The sequence below is a fragment of the Malania oleifera genome, chromosome 9 (assembly GCF_029873635.1).
Source record: "Malania oleifera isolate guangnan ecotype guangnan chromosome 9, ASM2987363v1, whole genome shotgun sequence".
NCBI classification, from domain to species: Eukaryota; Viridiplantae; Streptophyta; class Magnoliopsida; order Santalales; family Ximeniaceae; genus Malania; species Malania oleifera.
This window is the reverse complement of record NC_080425.1, coordinates 70,903,805-70,928,111: the sequence shown is the minus strand read 5'-3', so window position 1 is coordinate 70,928,111 and position 24,307 is coordinate 70,903,805. Positions and strand designations below refer to the sequence as shown.

Here is a 24,307-nt window from a genome sequence, read left to right as displayed (position 1 = left end):
AACGAAGTCACATGGGCCGCCACAAGATCACAAATTGTACTTCATTTTTAAAATTTGTAGAACCTGCAAAATTTATTTCGCAGTGAATAAGAGAAGACCCACATCATCAGACACACAAGCATGGACCCCACCTACCCACTTCATCTGCGTAGGCCCCACTTTCCACGGCATCAACGGACCCCCACGTGCCACATCATCGTGGGCCCTACTCGCCACGTCATCGGCGGGCCCCACTCGACAAGTCAGCAAATAGCTTCAGAATATTCCATTCAGTTAAACCAAATTAGTCCAGATCTCTTTTGGGCCGAACCAAGCCAATTTTTGCAAGGTTGGACTGGTCTCCAAAAAAATTGACCGTTCCGAACGCAACCGTGCACTCAGTTTCTCAAGATTCTACCCCGATTTTTCTGTACAATCAGATTGGTGCGTAATATCATCCAAAAATCATGGAGGAGTCAGACTCAAGTACTATGATCAAGCTCACAACCTCTAATTATACTCTTTGGAGATCTTAGATGGAGGATCTCCTCAATTGTAAGGATTCGGCGGATAAAGGTGTGAAACCAACTTCCATCAACGACGTTGATTGGAGAAAAATAAACAAGAAAACCATTGGTCAAATCATACTACGGATTGACCATAAGGTATATCATCACGTTGCATAGGAGACTAATGCTTATGAGCTTTGGAAGAAGCTTGAGAGCATGTACCAGGCCAAGACCGCTCGCAATAAAGCCATGTTGATGAAACGGCTTGTTAATCTGAAGTTAAAGAGTGAGACCTCTATAGCTGAACACACTAGTGAGTTCCAAAACCTAGTGCATCAGCTTTCATCTGTGAAGATGGATCTTGGCAATGAAGCAAAAGCACTACTGCTCCTTAGCTCCTTACCAAACAACTGGGAGACATTGGTTATCACTCTCAACAATTCAACTCCTGATGGTAAACTTACTATGGTGATGGTAAAAGATGCCTTATTCAATGAGGAGGCCAAGAGAAAAAATATGAGCATTGATCAGACACAGGCTCTTGTTACAAAGAACAGAGGCCGACCTCAAGGAGGTACCAGTACCAGAGGTAGAGGCAAAGGTAGAAGCAGGTCTAGAGGAAAGTTTTAGGATCGTGGTAGATCCAGTGATGGTAGAAATTGGCAAAGAGGAAAAATATCTTGCTACTATTGTGACATTGAAGGCCACGTGAGGAAAGATTGTCAGAAATTTCGGCGGGATCATGGTCAAAGCAGCCAGTAACCAAAGAAGGACGAATGTGAGAACTCGGTCACTCTAACCCAAGATATATCGATATTCTCTATTGATGAAGAGACATGTTGTCATATTGGGAACCACAACATTGAATGGGTGGTAGACATGGCAGCCTCCTACCATGCCACTCCCCACAAAGAGTTATTCACGGTGTATAAATCTAGAGACTTTGGTACAGTAAAGATGAGGAACACCAGTTCTTCTCAAATCGTGGGAATTGGAGACGTGCAGATGGTGACCAATATTGGTTGCACTATAATACTAAAGGACGTTTGACATGTCCCAGATCTTCAACTCAATCTCATTTCTAGGGTAGCCTTTGATCAACAGGGCTATGAAAGCTACTTTAGGAAAGGCGCTTTGAAATTGTCAAGGAGCCTTGACAATAGCACGAGGATATATTTGTTGCACACTGTACAAGATGCAAGCGAAGATTTGTATTGATACTATCAATGCAGTGGAAGATGAGGCTTCACCAAATCTATAGCACAAGAGACTCAGACACATGGGTGAGAAAGGACTCTCTACACTGGCTAAGAAGGCATTTATCAAAATTACAAAAAGTATTGCCTTGAACCCATGTGATCATTGCTTATTTGGGAAGCAACACAGAGTTTCATTTAGTTCCTCTACGAAGAGAAGGTCAAAGCTATTGAGTTTGGTACACTCTGACGTATGCAGACCCATAGAAGTAGAATTAATCGGCGGCATAAGTATTTTGTTACCTTTATTGACAATGCTTCAAGAAAGGTGTGGGTATACTTTCTAAAAACAAAGGACCAGGCATTTAAATATTTCAACGAATTTCATGTTATGGTGGAAAGGCAAACTGAGAAGAAATTGAAGTGCCTCCAGACAGACAATAGAGGCGAGTATACTTCCAACGAGTCTAGAGCATACTGTACTAAACGCGGTATCAGGCATGAAAGGACGGTTCTAGGTACCCCACAACATAATGGTGTGGCTGAAAGAATGAACCGAACTATTATGGAGAGAGTTAGAAGTATGCTCAGTATGGTTAAATTACCTAAGCCATTCTGCGGTGAAGTTGTTCTTACCGCATGTTATCTTATCAACAGATCACCTGCAGCATTGTTGAACTTTGATTTTGTGGAGAAGGTATGGTCTCGAAAGAATGTTTCCTTCTCTTATTTAGAAGTATTTTGGTGCAAAGCTTTTGTACATGCATCCAAGGAGCAGAGACAGAAGCTTGACAACAAAGTTATTTCATGCATCTTTATTGGCTATGAAGATGAAGAATTTGGATACAGATTATGGGATCCAGAGAGGAAGCAGGTTATCAAATCCAGAGATGTGGTGTTCCATGAAAATCGGGTGTTTGAGGACTTTGAACCACAAGCAAAGTCCAAGCAACCTAGTTCCAGTGCTTTAGACATTGTATCAGATCCTGCACTAGCACATTCTCCCACAAACTATGGAGTGTTGCAGGATGATCCTCTGGAAACTTATGCAGAGGGTGTTGAGCAGAGGGAGCAACAACCCTTCACCAGAAATTGCAGATTCATCACATCAATCAAATGATGAAGCGCCTCCTTCTCCAAAAGATGTTGAGCCCAAAAGATCTAGAAGAGATCGTGTTCTGATTTCGTCGAGAAGATATCCGGAATCAAAATATCTTTTACTCACTAATGAGGGGAAGCTAGAAAATTTCCAAGAGGTCCAGTCTCATACTGACAAAACCAAATGGGTGGAAGCTATGAAAGCAGAAATGAATTCTTTACATAAGAATCAGACGTATGAGCTGGTAAAACTTCCCAAAGGGAAGAGAGTACTGAGGAACAAATGGGTGTTCATGCTGAAGAAAGATGGTAGTAGACAAATAGTGACCCATAAAGCCAAATTGGTCGTCAAAGGTTTCGAACAGAAGAAAGGCATTGACTTTGAGGAGATATTTTCACCAGTAATGGAAATGACGACAATTCGAGTCATACTCAGATTGGTAGTCAAGTTAAATCTAAAGCTTGAACAAATGAATGTGAAGAAAGCTTTCCTAGATGGAGACTTGGAATAAGACATCTACATGGAGCAACCACAAGGGTTTGAAGTTCCAAGGAAGGAGCACCTAGTTTGCAAATTGAAGAAAAGTCTCTACAACCTCAAGAAAGTGCCGAGACAATGGTACTAAAAATTTGACTCTTTCATGATGAGTCACGGATACAAGAGGACTGCAGAAGATCAGTGTGCATACGTATAGATATTCCTTCGTGGTAGTCTTGTCATACTACAGTTTTATGTTGATGACATGTTGATCATTGGTTAGGATGCAAGCAAGATCAAGAAGTTAAAGATGGAATTGTCTAAGTCATTTGAAATGAAGGACTTAGGCCTAGCTCAACAGATTTTGGGCATGTGGATTGCTTGAGACAGGAAAGCCAGAAAACTATGGTTATCACAAGAGAAGTATGTTGAACGGGTGATAAAAAAGTTCAACATGGAAAGTGCTAAGTCAGTCAGTACTCCACTGGCTAATCATTTCAACTAAGCAAGAAGTTGCCCACTCATCAAGGGAAGAAATGCCAACAGTCCCATACTCGTCAGCAGTTGAAAGCTTCATGTACGCAATGGTGTCTATGAGACCAGACATTACCCATGTTGTAGGCTTTGTGAGCAAGTTTCTTTCCATTCTAGGGAAATACCATTGGAAAGCTGTGAAATGGATTCTCAAGTACTTGAAGGGTACATTAGGACTATGCTTATGTTTTGGGGAAGCTGAACCAATCTTGGAGGGTTACATTGATGCAAACATGGCTGGTGATCTTGATAGGAGAAAGTTCACATCAGGTTTTTTGTTCACCTTTGCAGGGGGGGCTCTATCATGGAAGTCAAAATTCAGTGCCGGCTGTTGCTCCTTCAATCTTTGCGGCGCCGGCGGTTGCTCTTTTCAACCTTGTTGGCGTCGGCTGTCTAGAATGTCAAAATTAGGCAGCCTGCCAATTTTGATTATTTGATAGGAAGAATAAGCCAAGAGCATTCGGCTACTGCTCCTTCAACATTTTCAGCGCCGGCTACTGCTCCTTCAATATTTGTGGTGTCGGTGGCTACTCCTTTCAACCTTGTCAGCGTCGGCTATCTAGAATGTCAAAATTAGACATCCTGCCAATTTTGATTATTTGATCCTTCCCTTCCCTATATGTGTGTGTGTGTGTGTGTGTGTGTGTGTGTGTGAGTATGTGAGAGGATAGACAAGGACAGAGGGAATATGGGAAAGAAATCTTTTGTAAATTAGTGTGTTGTGAGTAGGCAGAGAGAGCAATGAAAATTGAGTGAGAGTTGAGTGAGAATTGTACCCTCCTCCTCCTCTGTATTTTTTTCCAAAAAATACATATAGTAGCTATCTCTCTCGTGGACGTAGGCCGGAATTGGCCGAACCACGTAACTCCGGTGTGTATAATTTTTCTTGTATGTTTCTTTATTTCATTAATTTGTCAACCGTTAAACCCAACACTTCTTGTCTGCTCCTCTCTAATGTTCTACAATCATAAAATTCTCTGTTCTTTCATCTTTCATTCTCTCCATATATCATTCTCCCTCTATGTTAATCTCTCAACATCATCCATGAAAAGTACCTTCAATCATACTGTCTGATATCAAAATTCAGTATTAAAAAAATAAATGAAAAGCAGTTCTGAACTTTTCAGAAAATTCCAGTCGTGTCCCTTTTTTCGAAACCCTAATTTCTAGCCTAGGTTTTACAACACCATCCATACCAACAAAAACAAAACCCCCCCCCAAAACCCTAGCCCCTGCAGTTTCTTCTCTGTCTAACCACCGGAGGACCCCCACCTGCTGGCTAAAGAAATCCAGCAGTTGGCCTCTCTTAAATCCCTAACTTCTTGTCATTTTCTTATCACACCACCAGCATTGCATTCACCACCCTCAGATCAAAACTTTGCTAAAATTTCACTACCGAAAAGTCGCCATCTGTGAACCATGCATCTCACATGCATGTGAAAATTTCCAACATACTCTGCAATTGCCAGACACGGGAGAAATTCATCCAGCCATGATATTTTGGGTTTCTTCCATTGTATTTTGATCTGTGGCATGATATTTTGGGTGTGGACTTGATATTTTGCAAGCAAGTGTGATAATTTGCCATGAAAAAATGAGAAATTATTATTGCCAGCCCTAAAAATTAGGTTTTATTGCTGTTTTCAAGGTGAATTTGTTTAACTTCAGCATGACACTCAAGATCTAAGGTGAATTGAAGATAGTTCTTAAAAATTGAGAGTCAAATTTATGGTTTTGCATGATTAGATTGAGTATTATAGGCAAGTGTGCCAAGAACCTTTGGTGATATATAGTTACAGCATATGTAAGTGTAAACCCAACAGTATGGCAAAAAAAGGAATTCCATTTTTCATACCTTGGGCCAATATCAAGCCTTTCATACCTTTCTCAAGTGTGGAGAAAATGTTTGCAGAATCATCATTGATGGAAGATTTCCTATGAATATGGTTTCTATAAATGGGCCCACTCATAAGCAACTTCATTTGGAACCTCACCCAAAGCCTTAGGAAATATCTTGGATCTATAACACTACCCTAGATGCTTATGAAAGATGTTTGGTTCCTATCCAAATGGGTGCTTATTTTGATAATGTTTGGTGTGATATCATACATGTAAAGATTGGCCATGTACTCCTTGGTTCTACTTGGTTAGATGATTTGGGTGTGACTCAAGGACATGAGAACACATATGTCTTTGCTATAACCAACCAAGACAAAGAATCTATTAGAGTTACTCAACTTGAAGACACTACAAGGAAGGAAATATGGATATGTTTGAAGACATCCAAATTTTTTCAGCATTCCTATTGTTGAGTTTTTCATCCTCGATATGTCCATTGATGCTAATTCTCAACTCAAGTCTATGATGTTGCCAAAGGATTGTGGTTAAAGATACATCTGTTGAGAATAGTAAAGTTGATAGTGAGATTCAGGAGATGCCTAGAGATTGGAAATTTGTTAGGAACCATCCTATTGAACATATTATAGGAGAACCCTCACGTGGAGTTGCTACACGTTCTTCCTTAAGAAACTTGGTTAGTCATTTTGCATTCTTATCTCAAGAAGAACCTAAAAATATAAATGAAGCCATAGAGGATGAATCATGGGTACTATCTATGCAAGAAGAGCTAAATCAATTTGAAAGAAGTAAAGTCTGAACCTTAGTTCCTAGACCTAATAATCACATAATTATTGGAACCAAATGGATTTATAGAAACAAAAAGGATGAAAATGGGATTGTAATTAGAAATAAATCTAGGTTAGTAGTCCATGGATACAATCAAGAGGAAGGTATAGACTTTGAGGAAACATATGCTTCCGTGGCTAGGATCGAAGCCATTCCCATGTTTCTTGCATATTTTGCTTTTAAGAACTTTAAATTATATCAAATGGATGTTAAAAGCACTTTTTTAAATGGTTATATCAATGAAAAGGTCTATGTAGAACAACCACCAGGATTTGAAAACCATATATATCCTAATCATGTATATCGTTTGACTAAAGCCTTGCATGGGTTGAAACAATATCCTAGAGCTTGGTATGAGAGGCTCTGTAGTTTTCTTCTATAAAATGGATTTACCAGAGGAAAGATTGACACTACATTTTTCATTAAATCTAAAAATGATCACATGCTTCTTGTACAAATACATGTTGATGATATTATCTTTGGAGCTACCAATGATGAATTGTGTGACGAGTTTGCCAAATGCATGCAAAACGAATTTGAAATAAGCATAATGAGTGAACTAAATTTCTTTCTAGGACTCCTGATCAAAAAAGCCAAACATGGGACTTTCATATGTCAATCAAACTATCTTAGGGACTTACTCAAGAAATTTAACATGGAAGATGGAAAAATCTTAGGTACTCCTATGAGCTCTTCCACTAAACTTGACATAGATGAGCAAGGTATTCTTGTCGATGTCAAACTCTATCGTGGTATGATTGGTAGTCTCTTGTATCTTACAACTAGAAGACCTGATATTATGTTTAGTGTTTATATGTGTGTTAGATTTGAGGTTGCACCTAAGGAGTCTCACTTGTTAGCAATTAAGAGGATACTTGAGTACCTTATTGGGACTATTGAATTAGGTTTGTGGTACCCTAAGCACACTTCATTTGAGATTGTTAGTTACACGGATGCTGACTTTGCTGGTAGCAAAGTAGATCGAAAAAGCACTAGCGGCTCTTGTTATTACTTAGGACACTCTCTGTTTTCTTGGTTCTCCAAGAAATAGAATTCATTTGCACTATCTATAACTGAAGCTGAATATATTGTGATTGAAAGTTGTTGCGGTCAAACGTTTTATATGAAGCAACAACTTATGGATTTTAGGACTGCCCTATGACACAGTTCTGATCAAATGTGATAATACTAGTGCAATTAATATTTCTAAGAATCCCATATCTCACATTCACGAACCAAACACATAGAAATTAGACATCATTTTATTCATGATCATGTGCAGAAGGGGGATGTCGCACTTGAGTTCATCTACACTAATGAACAGTGGGCTGATATATTCACAAAACCTCTTTAGAAGGATATATTTATACAGATTAGACGTGAATTAGGCTTAATACATAGTAGAGATGCCACCTCGAAATATAACTAAGTGCATAAAGCTACTTGACTTAGAAACTACAGCTCTAAAAATTTAAACATTAATATACTTCATACTTTGCATGATCCCTTTTGTTTTCCATTTTGCACTACATGACTATACTTGTAATAACCCGAGGAATCAATCAGGGTCTCGTCAACGAACACAGGGGATTCATCGACAATGATACATGAGAACTTCATCGACGAGAAGATACCGAGAGAAAGGGTTTAAGGCAAACTAAACTCGTCGACGAGGGTGCACATTCGTTGACGAACTTTCTACAAGACTCGTCGATGAGAAGTGTCAAGTTGTATCAAGGATGAGTCCAGGATCATATTCCACAGGGACCATTGAGTATCAAAATATTTATAAAAGTTTAGTGCAATCATGTTACTGTAAAATGGGGTTTGAAAATCTTTTTGATCTTTTATGATTTTGAAAACAGTAAACAAAATGGGAGGTATTTGAGAAAAATGCTAAAATGTGATTGAACTTTTATTGAATTTCCAAAAAAATAAACCTATTAACGCAACCAAACTAAATAGATTAACTGAAACAATTTACCAAACACTCGGGTTACGGGCTCAACATCTGTTTGCTCCCACCGTTTACTAATTCACTAGGCCTTACTCCTCTTCTTGTTAATCCAATCAAGACATTAATAAGATGAAATTTTATTACTAAAGCTCAAGTAAATTTGCCACATTCAAACGGAAGAAAATAAAAACTCTCATTAAGCATCAACCGAATTTCATATAAAAATTAGTTGATGAAAATCCTAAATTAAATCAAGGTTTTGACGTGTCTAACGTCAACAACAAAATAGGAAATAAAAGTCAGCGATTTATCAACGATGCCTTCTATTTTCTGTTTTAACCAAATAAAAAGTTTATCAATAATATCATAGGAGAACTAACAAATCATGGAAAGCGAACAACATTTACCCACAACCCGAGTTACCGAACTTAGCCCCTCATGCTTACAATCCCAATTTTTCGGGTCAAATTAATTCCACAATAAACAATTGCAATAATAAAAGAAAAGACGACAATTTGAAAGAATAATAAACTGGAGGTATACTAATACTAAAAGAGCTAATTAATCCACCCTATAATCCTTCCCAACATTAGGTTAAATGTATACTAAATTAAACAACTTAAAGTAGTCTTGAATCATTCAAAATAACAAACTAAAATGAACAAGAATTTAATTAATCCATAAACTACTCAAATAATAAAGTGAAGAAAAATATTCAATCTAATATTAAACTAGACAAATAAAGTATTGAAACAACCATAAAAAAATATCTAAACGAGAGAGAGAGAGAGAGAGAGAGAGAGAGAGAGAGAGAGAGAGAGAGAGAGGGAGGTTGAAAGTGGAGGCCATGAGAAGTCCCCCACACAGCAATGTTTGTCCTTGTGCAGCCGTCCGCAATGCCCACAGCAGCCCCACACGGCTCCCCTTGAAGACCTCCCAAGAAGACCTAAAAAATTAGTTTTTTTTTCTTTTCCTTTTCTAACCCCTTTATTTGACTTTTCAAAGCATAAAAAAAGAGCACAAACTCACCACAGATCCAACGCCCAGCACTCAAAAGAATGACCTAGCTACATGGCCGAGTCAAATCAACTCATTTATTATTATTTTTCTTCTTTCTTTTTTTTATTAACACATAATCGGTTCTGAATTTTCAAAACCAATTTTGACCTAGTAAACATCTATATCTCTCAAAACTCAAAACATGAAAGTTGTAGAACACTTTCTCAGATTTCCCTAGAATTTTGAATCGTCTCGATCGAAAATCGGACGAGAAAGTTACGTCTAAAATACGAAGTAGTATTGATTTTTTACTTCTAATGATTGCCCTGCGATAAAAAACGCCAAAAATTCATAAATTACTCAATAAAACTCAAATATTATAAATAGAACACAATGTTAATTTATTGAAGATAATTAGGCATTTTAATTAAAAATATAATTCGTAATGCATAAATTAAAATACCTAATTATGCAATTTAAGCGCGCAATCACTCATTGACGAGATAACGTGTCTCGTCGATGAAGTCGGCCCTATAAATAGTTGAAATTCAGATTTTTCAGCAGTAAATCTCGCGAGAAATTCTCTTTCTCTCTCTAAAACGTCTTCCTCTCCTTCTCTCTTTGATCCCGGCTCCATTTCTCGCCGAATTGAAGATCTGAGACGACCACAACGCTCCTGACGAAATTTTTTGCAAGTCTGCCGGAATTGATCGTTGATGGAGATGGTTTAAAATTCATCAAAATTTCAGGATAAGGTATTTTATCCAGTTTTTATCATCCCACAGTTATAATAAATGTAGTATGCAATGAAATACTGATATTTTGTTCTGGGGGATGATGTTTTCAGGATGTTGAGCAAGGGACCCTGCGGGTATAGGGCCAGAGTACAGTAGGGATTTTCCAGATTTTAGGTAAGAGAAATATGCTATGCTAGAAATTTGGTTATATATTTCAGAAGATTATGAATGTGTATTTATAAGCATGCATAACAAATTATTTTTCCAAAATAGCATAAATATTTTTTTTACAGCAGAATTACAGAAATTGAGCATAAGATTTTGATTTCCCAAATATGTGGCATGAGTTTATTACAGTATAGTATGTAGATTTTAAAGTATTACAGATATTTAGTTATACAGATTATAGCAATGAATGAGACTTACAGTATTTCTCAAAATAACATGATTTCTAAACCATAACACTCAAACAGAAATTACAGACAAATATTTATTTCATACAAATATTACAGAAATTACAAAAATTACAGATAGATATTACAGATATTACAGAGAGATATCACAGTTATTACAAATGAATATTTCAGATATTTTAATAGATATTACAGATAATTCAGATAGATATTTCAGATATTACAGCTCAGATTTATAGTGTTATGGTTGTTCTGAAATCATGTTAAAAGTAGAAAGATGATTATATATTTATATATGTATACAGTATTACACAGTTTCAAACCCCTGTGGATATTCCAAACAGAGATATGCAGTAGAGCACGGTACCGTTGCTATTTTAGACACGTGCAACCATATGACTTAGATAGTATGTGAATTCCATCTAACCGTGCGAGGAGAGATTGCAGTTTCCTTAGCATGCTGGGTTGAGGTAGCCGGTTAGATGATGATAGAGGTTAGAGATGGCCTGGAGTGATTGCAGTGGGCTAGATTTACACAAATTGGCAGATGTTAGAGATTCAGATTGACTTGCCTGGTAGTCCAACTAAAGTAAGTCCAGCCTACGCACAACCCTATCATGAGGGGATATATCATTATATACAGATCCCAGGGTATAACAGAAGTTCCTATGTACAGATATATCACACAGCAGCAGTTTGTACTATTATATTAGCAGTACCTTTAGATAGCAAACTCAGATACACAGTTATGTTTTAAATTATATTTCATATATTCTATACAGCTTATCAGCTTACTCAGATTACAGTATCAGTATTATTTTAGTATTTCAAATGTGTAACTCAGCCGCCACACAGTAGTAATAGCATATTTCCTCTTATTGAGCGTCGACTCATCCCAATGACTTTCTATTTTTCAGGAGAACCAATTAGGCGAGTAGATTAGACTCGCAGGTAGAAGTTGTTTTGAGTTGTCCTTGCTGGAAGGGTAGGTGTTTATAAGATACCAGTGGTTTGGGATAGTTTTCAGATTATTGTGACGTCACTGGGTGTTTTGTATTGTAAATAAATTTCAAAATATGGTAATTTTCTAGTATTGTATATAGTAGCTCCCAGTTTTTATATACCGCTGCTTAGATATGTATGGTGCCTAGAATTTCTTCAGTGCTCTTTTGAACTTGAGAAATTATCAGTAGTATTACAAACAAAGGATACTTGTGTATATGAATATATATATATATATATATATATATATATATATATATATATATAATATTATAGAAATAGTAGGTCATTAATATACTATCTTTTGGATGTTGAAAGTATTGTACTTGTTGTCTCAGGTTACACTTTCAATAACTGAGTTGAAGTACTTGACAGTGACTGAGGCTACTAAGGTAGCATTGTGGTTTAAATGATCATTCAAGGAGCTAGGTATTCAGTTAGGTGAAGTTCTTGTTACCACATAAAAGTTCAAGAGTCGCTTGGACTTGGTTTACGTCTCCAGGTGTTAGACAGGAGGCGGTTCTAATCTCCGAGTATTAGTTTTGAAAGTAGTATTACAAAACTTAAACTCAACTCATGTACCTTTTCAAGTATTTTATGCTCAACTCAGCTCAAAATCAAGTAGAATAAACAAAGTTATATGGTGAGTTAGGACGAGATTGTTTGGGAGTTTGTTTAACTCACTTACACTATTAATTAGACTCAATCCTCCCCCAATGAGTGGAGTATATTCAAATCTCAAAAAACAAAATAAATAAATAAAGGAAAGAAAAAAGGGCAAGTCTCTTTGTTCTACACCTCTAACTCATCCACTTAAAAAATATCTTAGTTGTCGTTAATTTTTTATTTTGGTTAAAAAAAAAAAAAAAAAAAACCCCTTAACCACTGTCTCAGTGATAATTTTTTACTATCAATCTTTCAGTTGGGTCAACTGTCAATTAACTAATTTTTTTATATATCAAATTACATTAGTATATTGTTTATATATGAATCAAATTTTAACTTTTCAATTAAGAGTATGTCACGTGCACACATATTTGATATTTTTAGATATGTACAGGGGCTTAAATTAATCCAATTAAATTAACACTTACATATTATTTGTGTTCCCGCAGTTGCCTATATTTCTCTCTTACTGGTAATCACAAAAATTAACTATTGATATTCTTTTTACAATTTTTTGATTTTGGTCTCATGGAGTCAAATATTTAAATAACAAAATAATTCTACTTATCCTTCAACCTTCCAATGCAAATAATGTAACATTTGGAAATTTGAAATCAACTCTAAGAATCAGTATCAAAATGATTAATTCTAATCACAAGATTTAATTTCCGATAATTTTATTTTAATTCTCATTCTATACAAAAACGAGATTCTCTTTCAACCTATCTTTTGATTCCCGTCTTCGTCCAAAATCATCCTACTCACTACCACAGCACACAAACATATATATATTGTAATATAATAATTTATATAATTAAAATATATTTCATAAATTTTAAAGATAAATTTTAATATAATGATATCATTAAACATAAATATATAATGATGATATATTTTTAATATATAATGTTATAACCATTATTGTTAACATTTATATTCTCATATATTGTACTATTATAAATGATTATGTTAATAATAGAATAGTGTTAAATAATAATAAAAAGAAATGATATAATTATGATGTGATCATTGATTTATTATATTATTATTTGTAATCTTAAAATTAAATAAATTATTAATCATTAACATAAAACATGTAATGAATATAATACCATGGTATAACAAATATAGACAGACACATATTATAATATAACATTTTACACAAAATATAAAAATGCTAAATGAAACACAATGAAATGATCTCAATTCTTGGCGCTCAGAATACCCCTCGGCCCAGAAATGCCCCCCAAACACAATTCACCACCCAACAACACGCTGCAAATCCAGACAAATATCGAAGGACATGGGAGATTGAATGATGGGTGTCTTTTGAACTTTTTCTTCATTGATATACTAATGTCAACAAGCGACTGACAAAAGAGCAAACCGATAGCATATATCAGATGGTGAGATTTTCTTGAATGGCAATGAATGTCCCCACTATGTTTCCACCCACATCTGGGAATGTTTGACAACCAGGAAGTGGCTTCACCTTGCCCGTTCGATCAACTTCCACTGGATACTTCAGAAGGTGACCCTTCATTTCGGTTACTTCATCAGCTGCAAATTGTCTCCAGTTGAGCTGGCCCAGTGACCTTACCCGTCTCACACATTCGAGACTCTCCGGTTGCTCAAAACTTTTCTCAAGATATCCAATGTGCTCAGCCCACAGGGACATCCTATACCCATATATCTGCATTTGGAAAACATAAAGCAGCTACTCAACATTTCCGTTCTAATCATTTTTAGAGAAATACGGACTTTGACTGCCGTACTAATAACAAAGCGCTATCATGGGGATCAAGACATGGCGTCCCAGATTTTGCAAACCCTCACAAGCCTTAGCAAGCACTGATCACCAACTTATACTGGCAGCCAAAATTGAATACGCAAATATGAAGAGTCACAGTTTCAGATTATGGATAACTGAATGACTAATGTTGGCTTCTTCACTTTGAAGAAAAGGAAATATGCTCACATGGTATGAAATTTATGATTGGCAAAATGTTTCACAATTATTCAAGATACTATCATGGTTTTCAATATTTATGAATTTACCATAAATAATTGCACTTCCCTATTGACCCCCCCACAAAACTGCCCCACAAAAGCAATATAGAAATGACCTGCAAGCAAGACGTGCACATAAGTTTATACAATCAGATTACCTTCCCATGTGGGTTGGCGAGCTTGTTTGCCCATGTATAATGAGGTTGATATGCACCCATCGCAATTTCTGTGTCTCGGGTACCTTCCATGGAGCGTTGATTGATGTTTGCTGACCCCAATATTACATACTCATCATCCACTATCATTCCTTTTGAGTGAACATAAATCATGAAGCGTTGACTCTTCTTAGTGAGTGCCTGGGTTATTGACATGTGGTGCAGTTAAAATAGCAGAAGAAGATATGGGTAATCTCTGGGAACATAGAAGGCATGCATGGTATTTGGAAGGGAGAAAGCAAATGCTGCACGTCAAGCAATAAGGGAAATATACTTGAGGAGTGTTTGCTGCAGTAGAATTGCTGACATCTGAGGAGACATCCCTGTCTGCAGCTTCACGATTTCCTAGGCAAAAGAAATTCAAATAGTCTTGAGGCTCATACTTGTTCTCAAGCCCAGCCTCTTCCAATGCCTTGTAAATTGTTTCATACATCATTTGCATTGTTTTATTCTGCAATCAACATTGATGCCAGGTAAACAATACAGAGCAGCCAATTGACACCATACAGTGTCAAAACTATTGAAAATCAATTTAGTTTAAACTACACAGCATCACATGGTAAAAGAGAATTTAATTTATACTAGGGTAGTCTCTGAGAGAATGCGAGGTCATCTTTGAGCAGTATCCACCGCAGAGACTTTTTAAATGATTCCAGTAATTCCTAGCCAAGATCTTTAGTCCAACAGAACTAAGGAAATATGGAGGTTTCCCACCCACATTGAGAAGCATAAACTGTTTTAGTTCTTTGATGCAACTCTATTGTTCCATCTTGTAAGAATTATAAAGTCTAGTAGTTACTAATTTCTCAATAGGTAAGTAAACACAAAACATAGAATGGAAAGAAACGATAAAATGGAGTTGAGAGATTGAAATTTCTTTTAACTGCACTTGTAGACCAAGACGCAGCTTTCTGCCTTTTTCCTTGAGCCAGACTTAGCCATAGGGTGTTATATCCCATGTCAAACCTATTACAGCTAAATATTTTATGGTTATAAAATTTAGACTATCGAAACTTTTAGCTGTATTCTATTTATAAACAGTAAAGACCAAACAATAATCCTTACAAAGTACAGCAGTATCTGGTACACTGAAGTTCAAATCCTTTCCATGGAAAGCATCTGATACCGTGTAGAAATATTTGGAAAGGGACCTCATATAGCTTTGCAGTAAAACTTTCCAATTTCCACAACTCCCATGACTTTGACAGATTAAAAAATACCTCTTATAAGAACACTTGGAAATCACATGAAATTTAATGGCTACACATTTTGTAGGTACAAATACACCATCCATATATTGGGACTATTAGTTAATCTACAGATGGAGCACATGAACTGCAAGGGCACACAAAACACAGTAAAAAAATTTCAAGGTGGAGTTGGATTGTTGGAGTGGAGAACATGCATAATGGTATGGTGGATTAAGTAGTTGAGATTTTCTTTTTAGAATTTTATCCCCTCTTCTCTTTATGTCTAAACACTATTTAATTTAGAAGAGGGAAATTAGATGGTATTCTTTGCAAGGAAGATCACTGAAGAGGAAAAACGGAGAGATCAGACAGAGATCATAAGAAAGAGTTATGATCTGAGTACACAAAGTTCATAATTCCAATCAATTTCAAAAAAAGAAAAAGCTCCCCAAACATTTAATTTATATTTAAATGGCAGTTGGAGCTTACTTGCCAAAAGAGAATCCTTTGAGTAGCAGCACTAGTAGGAACTCCCTCTGGCCACATTGGGACGACAATATATGCGCAAAATCTCTCATTTGCTCTGATTTTGTCAGCAATTTTAAGAGCAATTTCCATTGGTATTAAATTGTTTGCACCTGCATATAAGAGTTGTGTGTAAGGTTATGCACCCATGAATGCTACCTTGACTGCTAAGGAATCACAAGAAAACAAAAATTGGAATTTCTAAAACAGTCACTTCAATCCCATCCTTCCAATACAAGCTTTGATTAAACAAAAGATTAAGGAAACTCTGCAAGTAGAAATGTAACATGGTTCTATATTCTCATCAATATTGTAGCCAAGAAGAGTTTCAAGTCACATGAATAGAATAAAGCAAAGCTTATATCCAACTATCAAATTCAAAATCATAAGTGAGATATCATTATCACATAAGCATGCTTCAGGCCACCAGGCATAAATATCTTGAAAGCAGATAAGCCCAATATCCATGTCCACTTTCTGCATCATGAAAAAGACAGAATCTTAATTCAAAAACTATGTAATAAGGGGATCCATTTTTGCTTTCAGAATTTCAAACATTTCAAAAATCCAAGTCAGATATAACTGATGTCTATGTTGTCAACTGTAGTTACATGGTGTTCCTTTTCCTTCTTCTCTTTGTATATATGACCCTTTTAGCTCCTTGTAACCATGCAACAAAACCCCTTCAAGTCCTTGGTACCAAATCAAAACCAAATCAAGCCAATGAAACTTAGGAACTTCTCATACCACTTTTCTCAACCACATTCACAATTTCTAAAAGTGGTGCCTGGGTAAATTCCAACGGGCTTACCCGCTATGGTCACCCCCCCCAGCAAAGGACAATGGTTTTTGTTGCTGGTCAATGGATTCAACTTTGTACCCCTTCCCATTTGCTTGTCCTGGGCAAGAATTAAGGGAGGGAGCCCATCATGAAGTTTCAATACCCCAAACCCAAAGGATATGGATAATCATTTCTGAGTCCGGAAAAATTCCTAAAGTTTACACACCATGGGTCACCCCACAGGCAAAGGCACAAATAATGAGTTGGTCAGGATTCAAAACCCATACAATTTCCTGGTTCTGGCTAGGAATTAAGGAGGTAGCCCATCCTGGATCCACCCGAATCTGAAGGGGGTAATGATTTCTTCGACCTTGGTTGATAAGAATAATAAGAATAAATTCCATTAAGTTCAACCTTCCATGATTAGAAATAACAAAAGCACCTAAGAAGAGTTTAAACATAGAAAGAAAGGAGATTGCTTTGAATTTCTGCCATCTGCTGCCATAAAAATTTCAAAATTGATGATTATCCAACATTTAGAATAATTATTTTTGTTTCTTCTTTTTTTGCTGTTTTACCTTAAGATTACAGTTCCTTACCTAAATCTTTGTAAGAAGCCCAATTATATGATGATCCAAGGAAGTACTGATTCTCAATATAAATGAAATGTTGAGCAGCACGGATGGCCTTCACATAAGCTGTATGTATACTCATGTCTATCAGCACATTCTTCCCGCACACCAGGTTCTGTTTCAATGTAAATAACATACTAGTTAATCAGCTCCATAAAAATGGGATCACAATGCCATAATTGTGTGTGTATGAAAAGAAGCTATTAGTCCAAGTTTTCTAGTAGTCTTACACTGCTTGTGGCATCTTTTGGGTCCTTTGGAAAGCCTTTTACAGAACTGGAATCAATGGAACGAAAAACCTTCAATTTGTGAGAAAAAAAGTCAGTAAAACCATAGTATTCAATATTCAAGGAGCATTCTAAATCTAAGACCAAATTTCTGATCGGCATCTGATTCACCTGGACATGCCAAGCCTCTGGACTATTCTGGCTCAAGCAGTGGGCATCTGCCATCCCAATTATATCTGGGATTCTGTTGATCTTGAGTAAAGCATCATCATATGATTTCAATTTTTTAAGCCCACGGGGCTTTGAAGCCCTTAACCAGCGCTCCTCAAAGTTGGTGAGAATGTCATATGCTGCTGGACCATCAATTCTACTGTGCAAATCATGCCATGGTTCTCGTGGACAACCATCGGTAGGCCCCTATTCAAGCAATGACACAATTGGATCAAAAAAATGGGGGGAAAAGAGTAAAGAATTTTAACATAAATAAAACCTGATCTAGGCAGCCCTTTATTCTGTATAATTGGCATTTGCCAGTTTCCCCAAGCGGGAAAAAAATCTTATTAGGAAATTTATTTGCAACATAGACAATTTGGTAATAGAAGTCTTTTCACTTTTTAATCCTCCTACATCACCCCTACCCCTAAAATTTTTTTTTTTAAATATAGATAAACAAAAAATAAATAAATAAATAGAATTCCCAAGTTTAAACTACTGCGGTGCCTCCTTGGGGACAAGATTTTCACTTATTAAATTCAAAATCTGAGACTACTAATACAGGAATATTTTCTACCAGTTGGTATACATGTATGTGGGTTCTGAGTTTACAAATTTTCCAACACATCCTACAAGGTTATCATAGATTTTTTAAAAAATTAATAGATTGACGGATCCACACCAAGATGCTAATATGACCAAAGTACGAGCAATTAAATAAAATTAATCTTCTTGCTATGAATTTCTAGCCAACACTTTACTTGACACACAAAAAATTGCTTAGTATTGGATACTGCTGATTGATTTATGATGAATATACATTCAATGGAAACTATAACATGTGTGCCAGGATGTTGCTTCAGCTATGATCTCTGCAACTTGGATGTTCTAACAGTAGTAAAATAAAATGAATCTTCAGGAGGCTTACAATTAAATGATAAAGTAGCCAGTTAATAGGAATATGATTCTCGCACACGAAGCATAAACAAAATAAGAATCCAGTAGCAACAAATAAATTAATTGAAGGATTACCATAAAATTTGGGTTATGAAAGTCATCCTTATGCACTGTTTGTAATGTTCTAAAAATATGATGTTTTGGAGTATCGTATCTCCCCACACATAAATCCAGACCTCCAACAAAAGCTACAATCTTTCTTTTGTAATAACCTGCATCAGCATCCACAATCACTGTTTTCTGATGATGTGTATAAATTGTTCCAACTTCCTGACAACCAAAAGTCAAAGAATAGTTTTAAAATAACCGTATTAAACTTGGAACAGATATTAACTTGAGAAATAAAATCAAAACAATGAACAATTAAGCAATATGAAAAATTAGAAAACAGGAAACAGATAAAAGCAGAAGAATTTTCATCTACTATATATCATCAGCAAATGAAGCAATTTAAAACAAAGGCATCGTCTTTCTCTACACCATATTAAATTCAAAGGCGACTAGCCTTAAATAGCTAATGATAAAATACAAAAAATTCATGAAAGCTTCACCAATATTTCTTTTGAGTTTCAGCATAATAACGAATCCAATGTTCCTAGTCATGTGGATGGAGAATGTTGGATAACAACCAGACAGCAAAGAACAAAACGGAACACGAAGTTTCATATAGTCATACACACAGCATCAAGCCCTTAGATGTTCATACCAATGTAGAATGGCAATAGATACACTACCTAAAATGGATTCAAAATATGATGAATATTTGTTTTGGTAATCCTTAAAGATAGCATCATCTTGGTATATTCCACCAGCACTGATGCCAATTTGTCTTCTTTGTTCTTTTTTTCTTTTTTTCTATATCAAATATTATTGCCATAGCCATGTGTGTAATTTCCTTGTCTGGCCCCCTTTTTCACTTTACATTTTCATTTTGCATTTCCTCCTGTTCACAATATATAATGGTTGAATGCAAATTTTACCAATGTATCAACATTCACAATTCAAGGGTGTCTCTACATCTTACAATGTAATGTGCTTCACTTCAATTTACAATGCTTAAAAATATAACAGTAATGAACATATATATTTATATACTTATTTATACCAACCTTCTTTTTGGCCCAGCTATGTCCTTTTCCAGCTGATCGTGGGCAAAGTAGAACTTGCACTGACGAGTTCTTGAAGAAGCTACGAGTCTCCTCATCATGGGTTTGCATGATTCCATCCTACATAAAATAAAAATCAGCCAAAATTTAATCAGAAATGTCAATGTCATTGGAATAGGAGAAATGGAAGTGAGAAAGCGGCACTAAACAACTCCAATGCCATCAAATGGGTACAGCAACCAGAAAGGAATTATAATAGTCTTTAAGACTAGAACAAAGATTGCAAGGAATGAAATATAATATCTTATCACCCAACCCAGCAAAGCCTTAACCATCTAGGTTCAACTATCTGTAAACACAATTAAACATAATGTCTTCGTCAGACCAACAGACAACAACCATCTAGAGAACATCAGGTAGTCATCAATCTTCTTCGCATATTTAATTCAGTGGACGTATAGTATTGTAAAGCTCAATCCAGAATAATGATATCAATCACAGCAGAAACATAAATCTAGGGCTACAAATGTAATGATATAGATTTAAAAAGGAAACTAAAGATGAAAAGTCAAGAAAGAAGAGGCAAAAGGAATGAAAAAGAACTAAGGGAATAGAACATAAAAGACAAGTCCTAGAAACATCACACCTGATTTGCAACTTTATTTCAGCCAATGATTCAAAAAAGAGACCTGTACAGAAAAACTCCTATTTAGAAGAAAATAAAACGTGCCTACAGCTAGAACTAGTGACATATCAAAGCTATCATCCCTGAGGACAAATAGCAGACATTTCCCCAGAGTATAAATCGCTAACATGCTTGTTTCTAATTGCTCTGAGGATTAACATGAATGATTTCAAGTATTTCCAGAAACAATCATTGCAGGACTTCAAAGGACATTACGAAATCTAAAACCATTTGATAGATAGACCAGGAACTTATGGCTCTTGGATGTGGATGGTATCACATTGCACGTAACACAATACAGTTGGAAAACCACTGCTCTAGGCTACTCCTTTCGAATGATCGGCAGTGATTTAGACTCATTAACAATGACTTGAAGAAAGCTGCATAATTATCAAGTTTTCACAACGATGGCAGTGCAACAGTAACTTTAATAATTTGTTTATCCACACCAAAGTACACAACACATTTGTTAATTGAACTAGGAAATTCATATCATAACATACCATAAAATTGAAAACTTTTGTCATCAGAACTCACTAATCTTTTATCAAAATTATCTGATTAGCATCACACCATTTTTTCACTATTTAAGAGAAATGCTTTAACATAGCCATTTGATGTTCATTCTTTGTTTTTGGCAAGATAACATATGCATTGGTATCTACCTGAACCATTGGACCATGTATTTGGGGATTAAACATTGACAATGTGAGACTGAAACACTGTTGGTTATTGTCAAATTTTCTTTCCAAAATGTGAAACAAGTGTTATGATTGCTAGAAGGCAAAATATGAACATATGACAGCAGACACCTTTATTTCACTCATCAAAAAATAACACACCTTTACACCTCATAGATAAAGATTAAAGGACAAAGCATATCATAATCTTCAATATAGAAAGGACAATGGAGGCCAAAAAAGGCATTAATTTGATGGTTCATGAGCACCAAAAAATGCCAATAAAACATTCCTAAATCTGTGAATGGCAAACTAAAAGGCACAACCCTGTTTGGAGGGTTGGTGAATATGTAACCTGCAACCCAACTCCTCTGGCATAAGAACACTTTTTTTTTTTCAAAAATGAATACTGTTGCACATTAGTTTCTACAGAAAATAAAATATAAAAATCAATAAGAAAAGCATCTTTATAATTAAACATGAACCAATCAATATAATATGCAAATAGCAAGATGAAAACCGCAAAAGTAGAAGTCAGAACATCCAAGTCCAAATTATGCCATGTCCAAGTGTTACACAACCATAAAACAAAGAAATTTCATTAGTTCCTTACTGTTTTATAACCCAAAACGCTTCTGGAAGTAGGATCATCCCATACAAGGAGTAGCACTCTAACACCTTCCTGTGATTTGGTTTTGAGAAGATCCCCTAGAGTGCTATTAGATGCATCACTGGTATCCCTAACCAGTCTAACTTTATGGTACACAGACCATCCCGTAATGTATATCAAACGACGGGCCTGCCTTATTGCCTCAAAGATATCATGCCAACAACTGTGATGCTCATACTGAATATTACCATCAAGTGTCAAATTTGGAAGGCAACCATCTGGGACATGAGCATCTTGATATAATGTAACCTCACAACCTGTCCTAAGGGGAAAGTACGTACCAGGGACCCCGTGGTAATTTGGACCTGGCTCTACTCCCATGTGGTAAAGGGCTAGTTGCTCCATTGGGATGTACTGAATTGATAAACTCAATACAGATCCAGGCTTACAGGGCTTGCCGCTTGCGTTCAAAATTGGGTAGGTTCCCTCAACTTTTGTGCCAGAGCATAACTGCTCAGCTGGGATTCCCACTGCCCCCATAATCTGGGAGCCCACAACATCACTGTCTTTGACAACAAAATGCACTTCTGCACATTGATGCGCGACTGGAACGTAAAAATGCTGCATCCAAACTGGGTTTTCATTATTGCTGATCACAAAAGTGCGGCCAACTACAGCACCCGATGCTGATATCGTGACATACGGGTCGCTGGTTATTTTGCCTGGCATGTGCCCTTCAATCTTGCCCGTTAGCTTTCCGGGTAATCTCCCAAACATATCCCCTAAGGTCTTATGAAACATGTCCATGTTAGGAAGGTTTCTGGCCTCCTTCACCCATATATCTAAATTCCCATGCAATAGCATGACTTTCAGAGACCCTTTAGTGGTTGGAAATGGCACAACTTGTAACCCTTGACCATGTTGTGAGCCTTCAACGTCAAGCAAGGATGGATGATCATAAACAGATTGAGCCATTTTAAGATTTGACAAGGCTTCCACTGCTTGAAGATTGAATTGGAGGCAGCACTTTACGTTTCAATTCACGCGCTAAGAAAGGCAGCGTCGGTACAAAAACTAATAATAGAATAAATATCAAACAACCAGGCTACGGCTAAGATTCTGCCCCAAAAAAAAGCCGCAAACCTTGTGATCATGACTCGGCGCAAACCCAAGTCGTCTGATTCCAATTATAAACGAGGAGTTATCTTGTCGGCAAACTAAAATTAGAGTCAGGTGGCTCTGATATGATCGCAATAACCGGATAATCAGAACAAGGCGAAGCCAAACTTCTCAGGTCGAGCGAAAAAAAAAACCCAAGCAAGTTTGCGGAATTGAAAATTTGAGCTGTAAAGGGGGAAGAATGGTGGGATGTGAAATTGAGAATGTGGGCGTGGTATGTTTGAGAGAATGGGGATGAGTTGAATAAGTAAAACGCTGTGGGAAGCGAAGAACTACTAGGGCGGCGGGCATGAAATTCAAGATGTGGGAGCGGAAGATGAATGAACGCAAGTGGGAAATCCAAGGAGCAGGACGCATAATCGCAATTATCCATGATTAAATATATTTCAAGTGGACTTTCAATGAATACTCAAAGCCAATCATCAATTCAGAAAGGTTGAATTACCTCAAGCCCCAGGCCTCTGAAGTTAATTAGCTATGGAGAGAGGAAAAGAGATGGAAAAAGCTGAAAGTCGTTGGTGAGAGCGAGAGCAAGCCGCGAGAGAAGGCGACGTGCTTGGAAAGTTCCATCAATAGTGATTTCTTCCCTTTTCAACTTTCAACAATCCGGTCATTTTTCCTTTCTGGCAGCGCAAAATTAAGGCCCATTGACTCTATTTGAATGCCCAGAAAGGGCAACGGAAAAACAGCACCATGATTTTGGGTCGTCCCCCCGCATGAACATTGAACGCATTGAATGGTGATCCCAGATTCCTCTCAACTCTCATGGTCTCTCATATGTGAAATTTTTTATGTTTTAAATTTGGCTCTAAAAGAAAGGGCAAAAAAGTTTTTTTTTTTTTTTTTTTTTAGTTGCATAAAATTGTTTTATTTTTTTATTTTAATTCATTAAATAATTATGAAATACCACTATGTTTTTTTTTTTTTAATAAGGAGGTGTTTTATAATTTTTTAAACTTTGTAAAAGAAAGTTGAAAAATATTTTTTTTATTATTTTTTAAATATTTTTTAAAAAATTAAAGATAATGTGTCTTTTTTGTTATT

At 36.3% G+C, this 24,307-nt stretch overlaps 1 protein-coding gene across 1 annotated transcript; it reads right to left on the bottom strand.

Annotated features, from left to right (window-relative positions):
• Nucleotides 1-13,372: 13,372 nt before the first annotated feature.
• LOC131164433 (phospholipase D beta 1-like) lies at nucleotides 13,373-24,036 on the bottom strand. Its single transcript, XM_058121612.1, has 10 exons — nucleotides 22,088-24,036; nucleotides 20,113-20,229; nucleotides 19,079-19,273; nucleotides 18,005-18,250; nucleotides 17,837-17,905; nucleotides 17,574-17,721; nucleotides 16,158-16,306; nucleotides 14,753-14,929; nucleotides 14,422-14,619; nucleotides 13,373-13,946 (listed from the first exon to the last, which is right to left on the bottom strand). The coding sequence occupies exons 1-10, from the start codon at nucleotides 23,057-23,059 to the stop codon at nucleotides 13,653-13,655; spliced, it is 2,565 nt and encodes an 854-aa protein (XP_057977595.1). The 5' UTR covers nucleotides 23,060-24,036; the 3' UTR covers nucleotides 13,373-13,652.
• Between the last annotated feature and the right edge of the window lie 271 nt (nucleotides 24,037-24,307).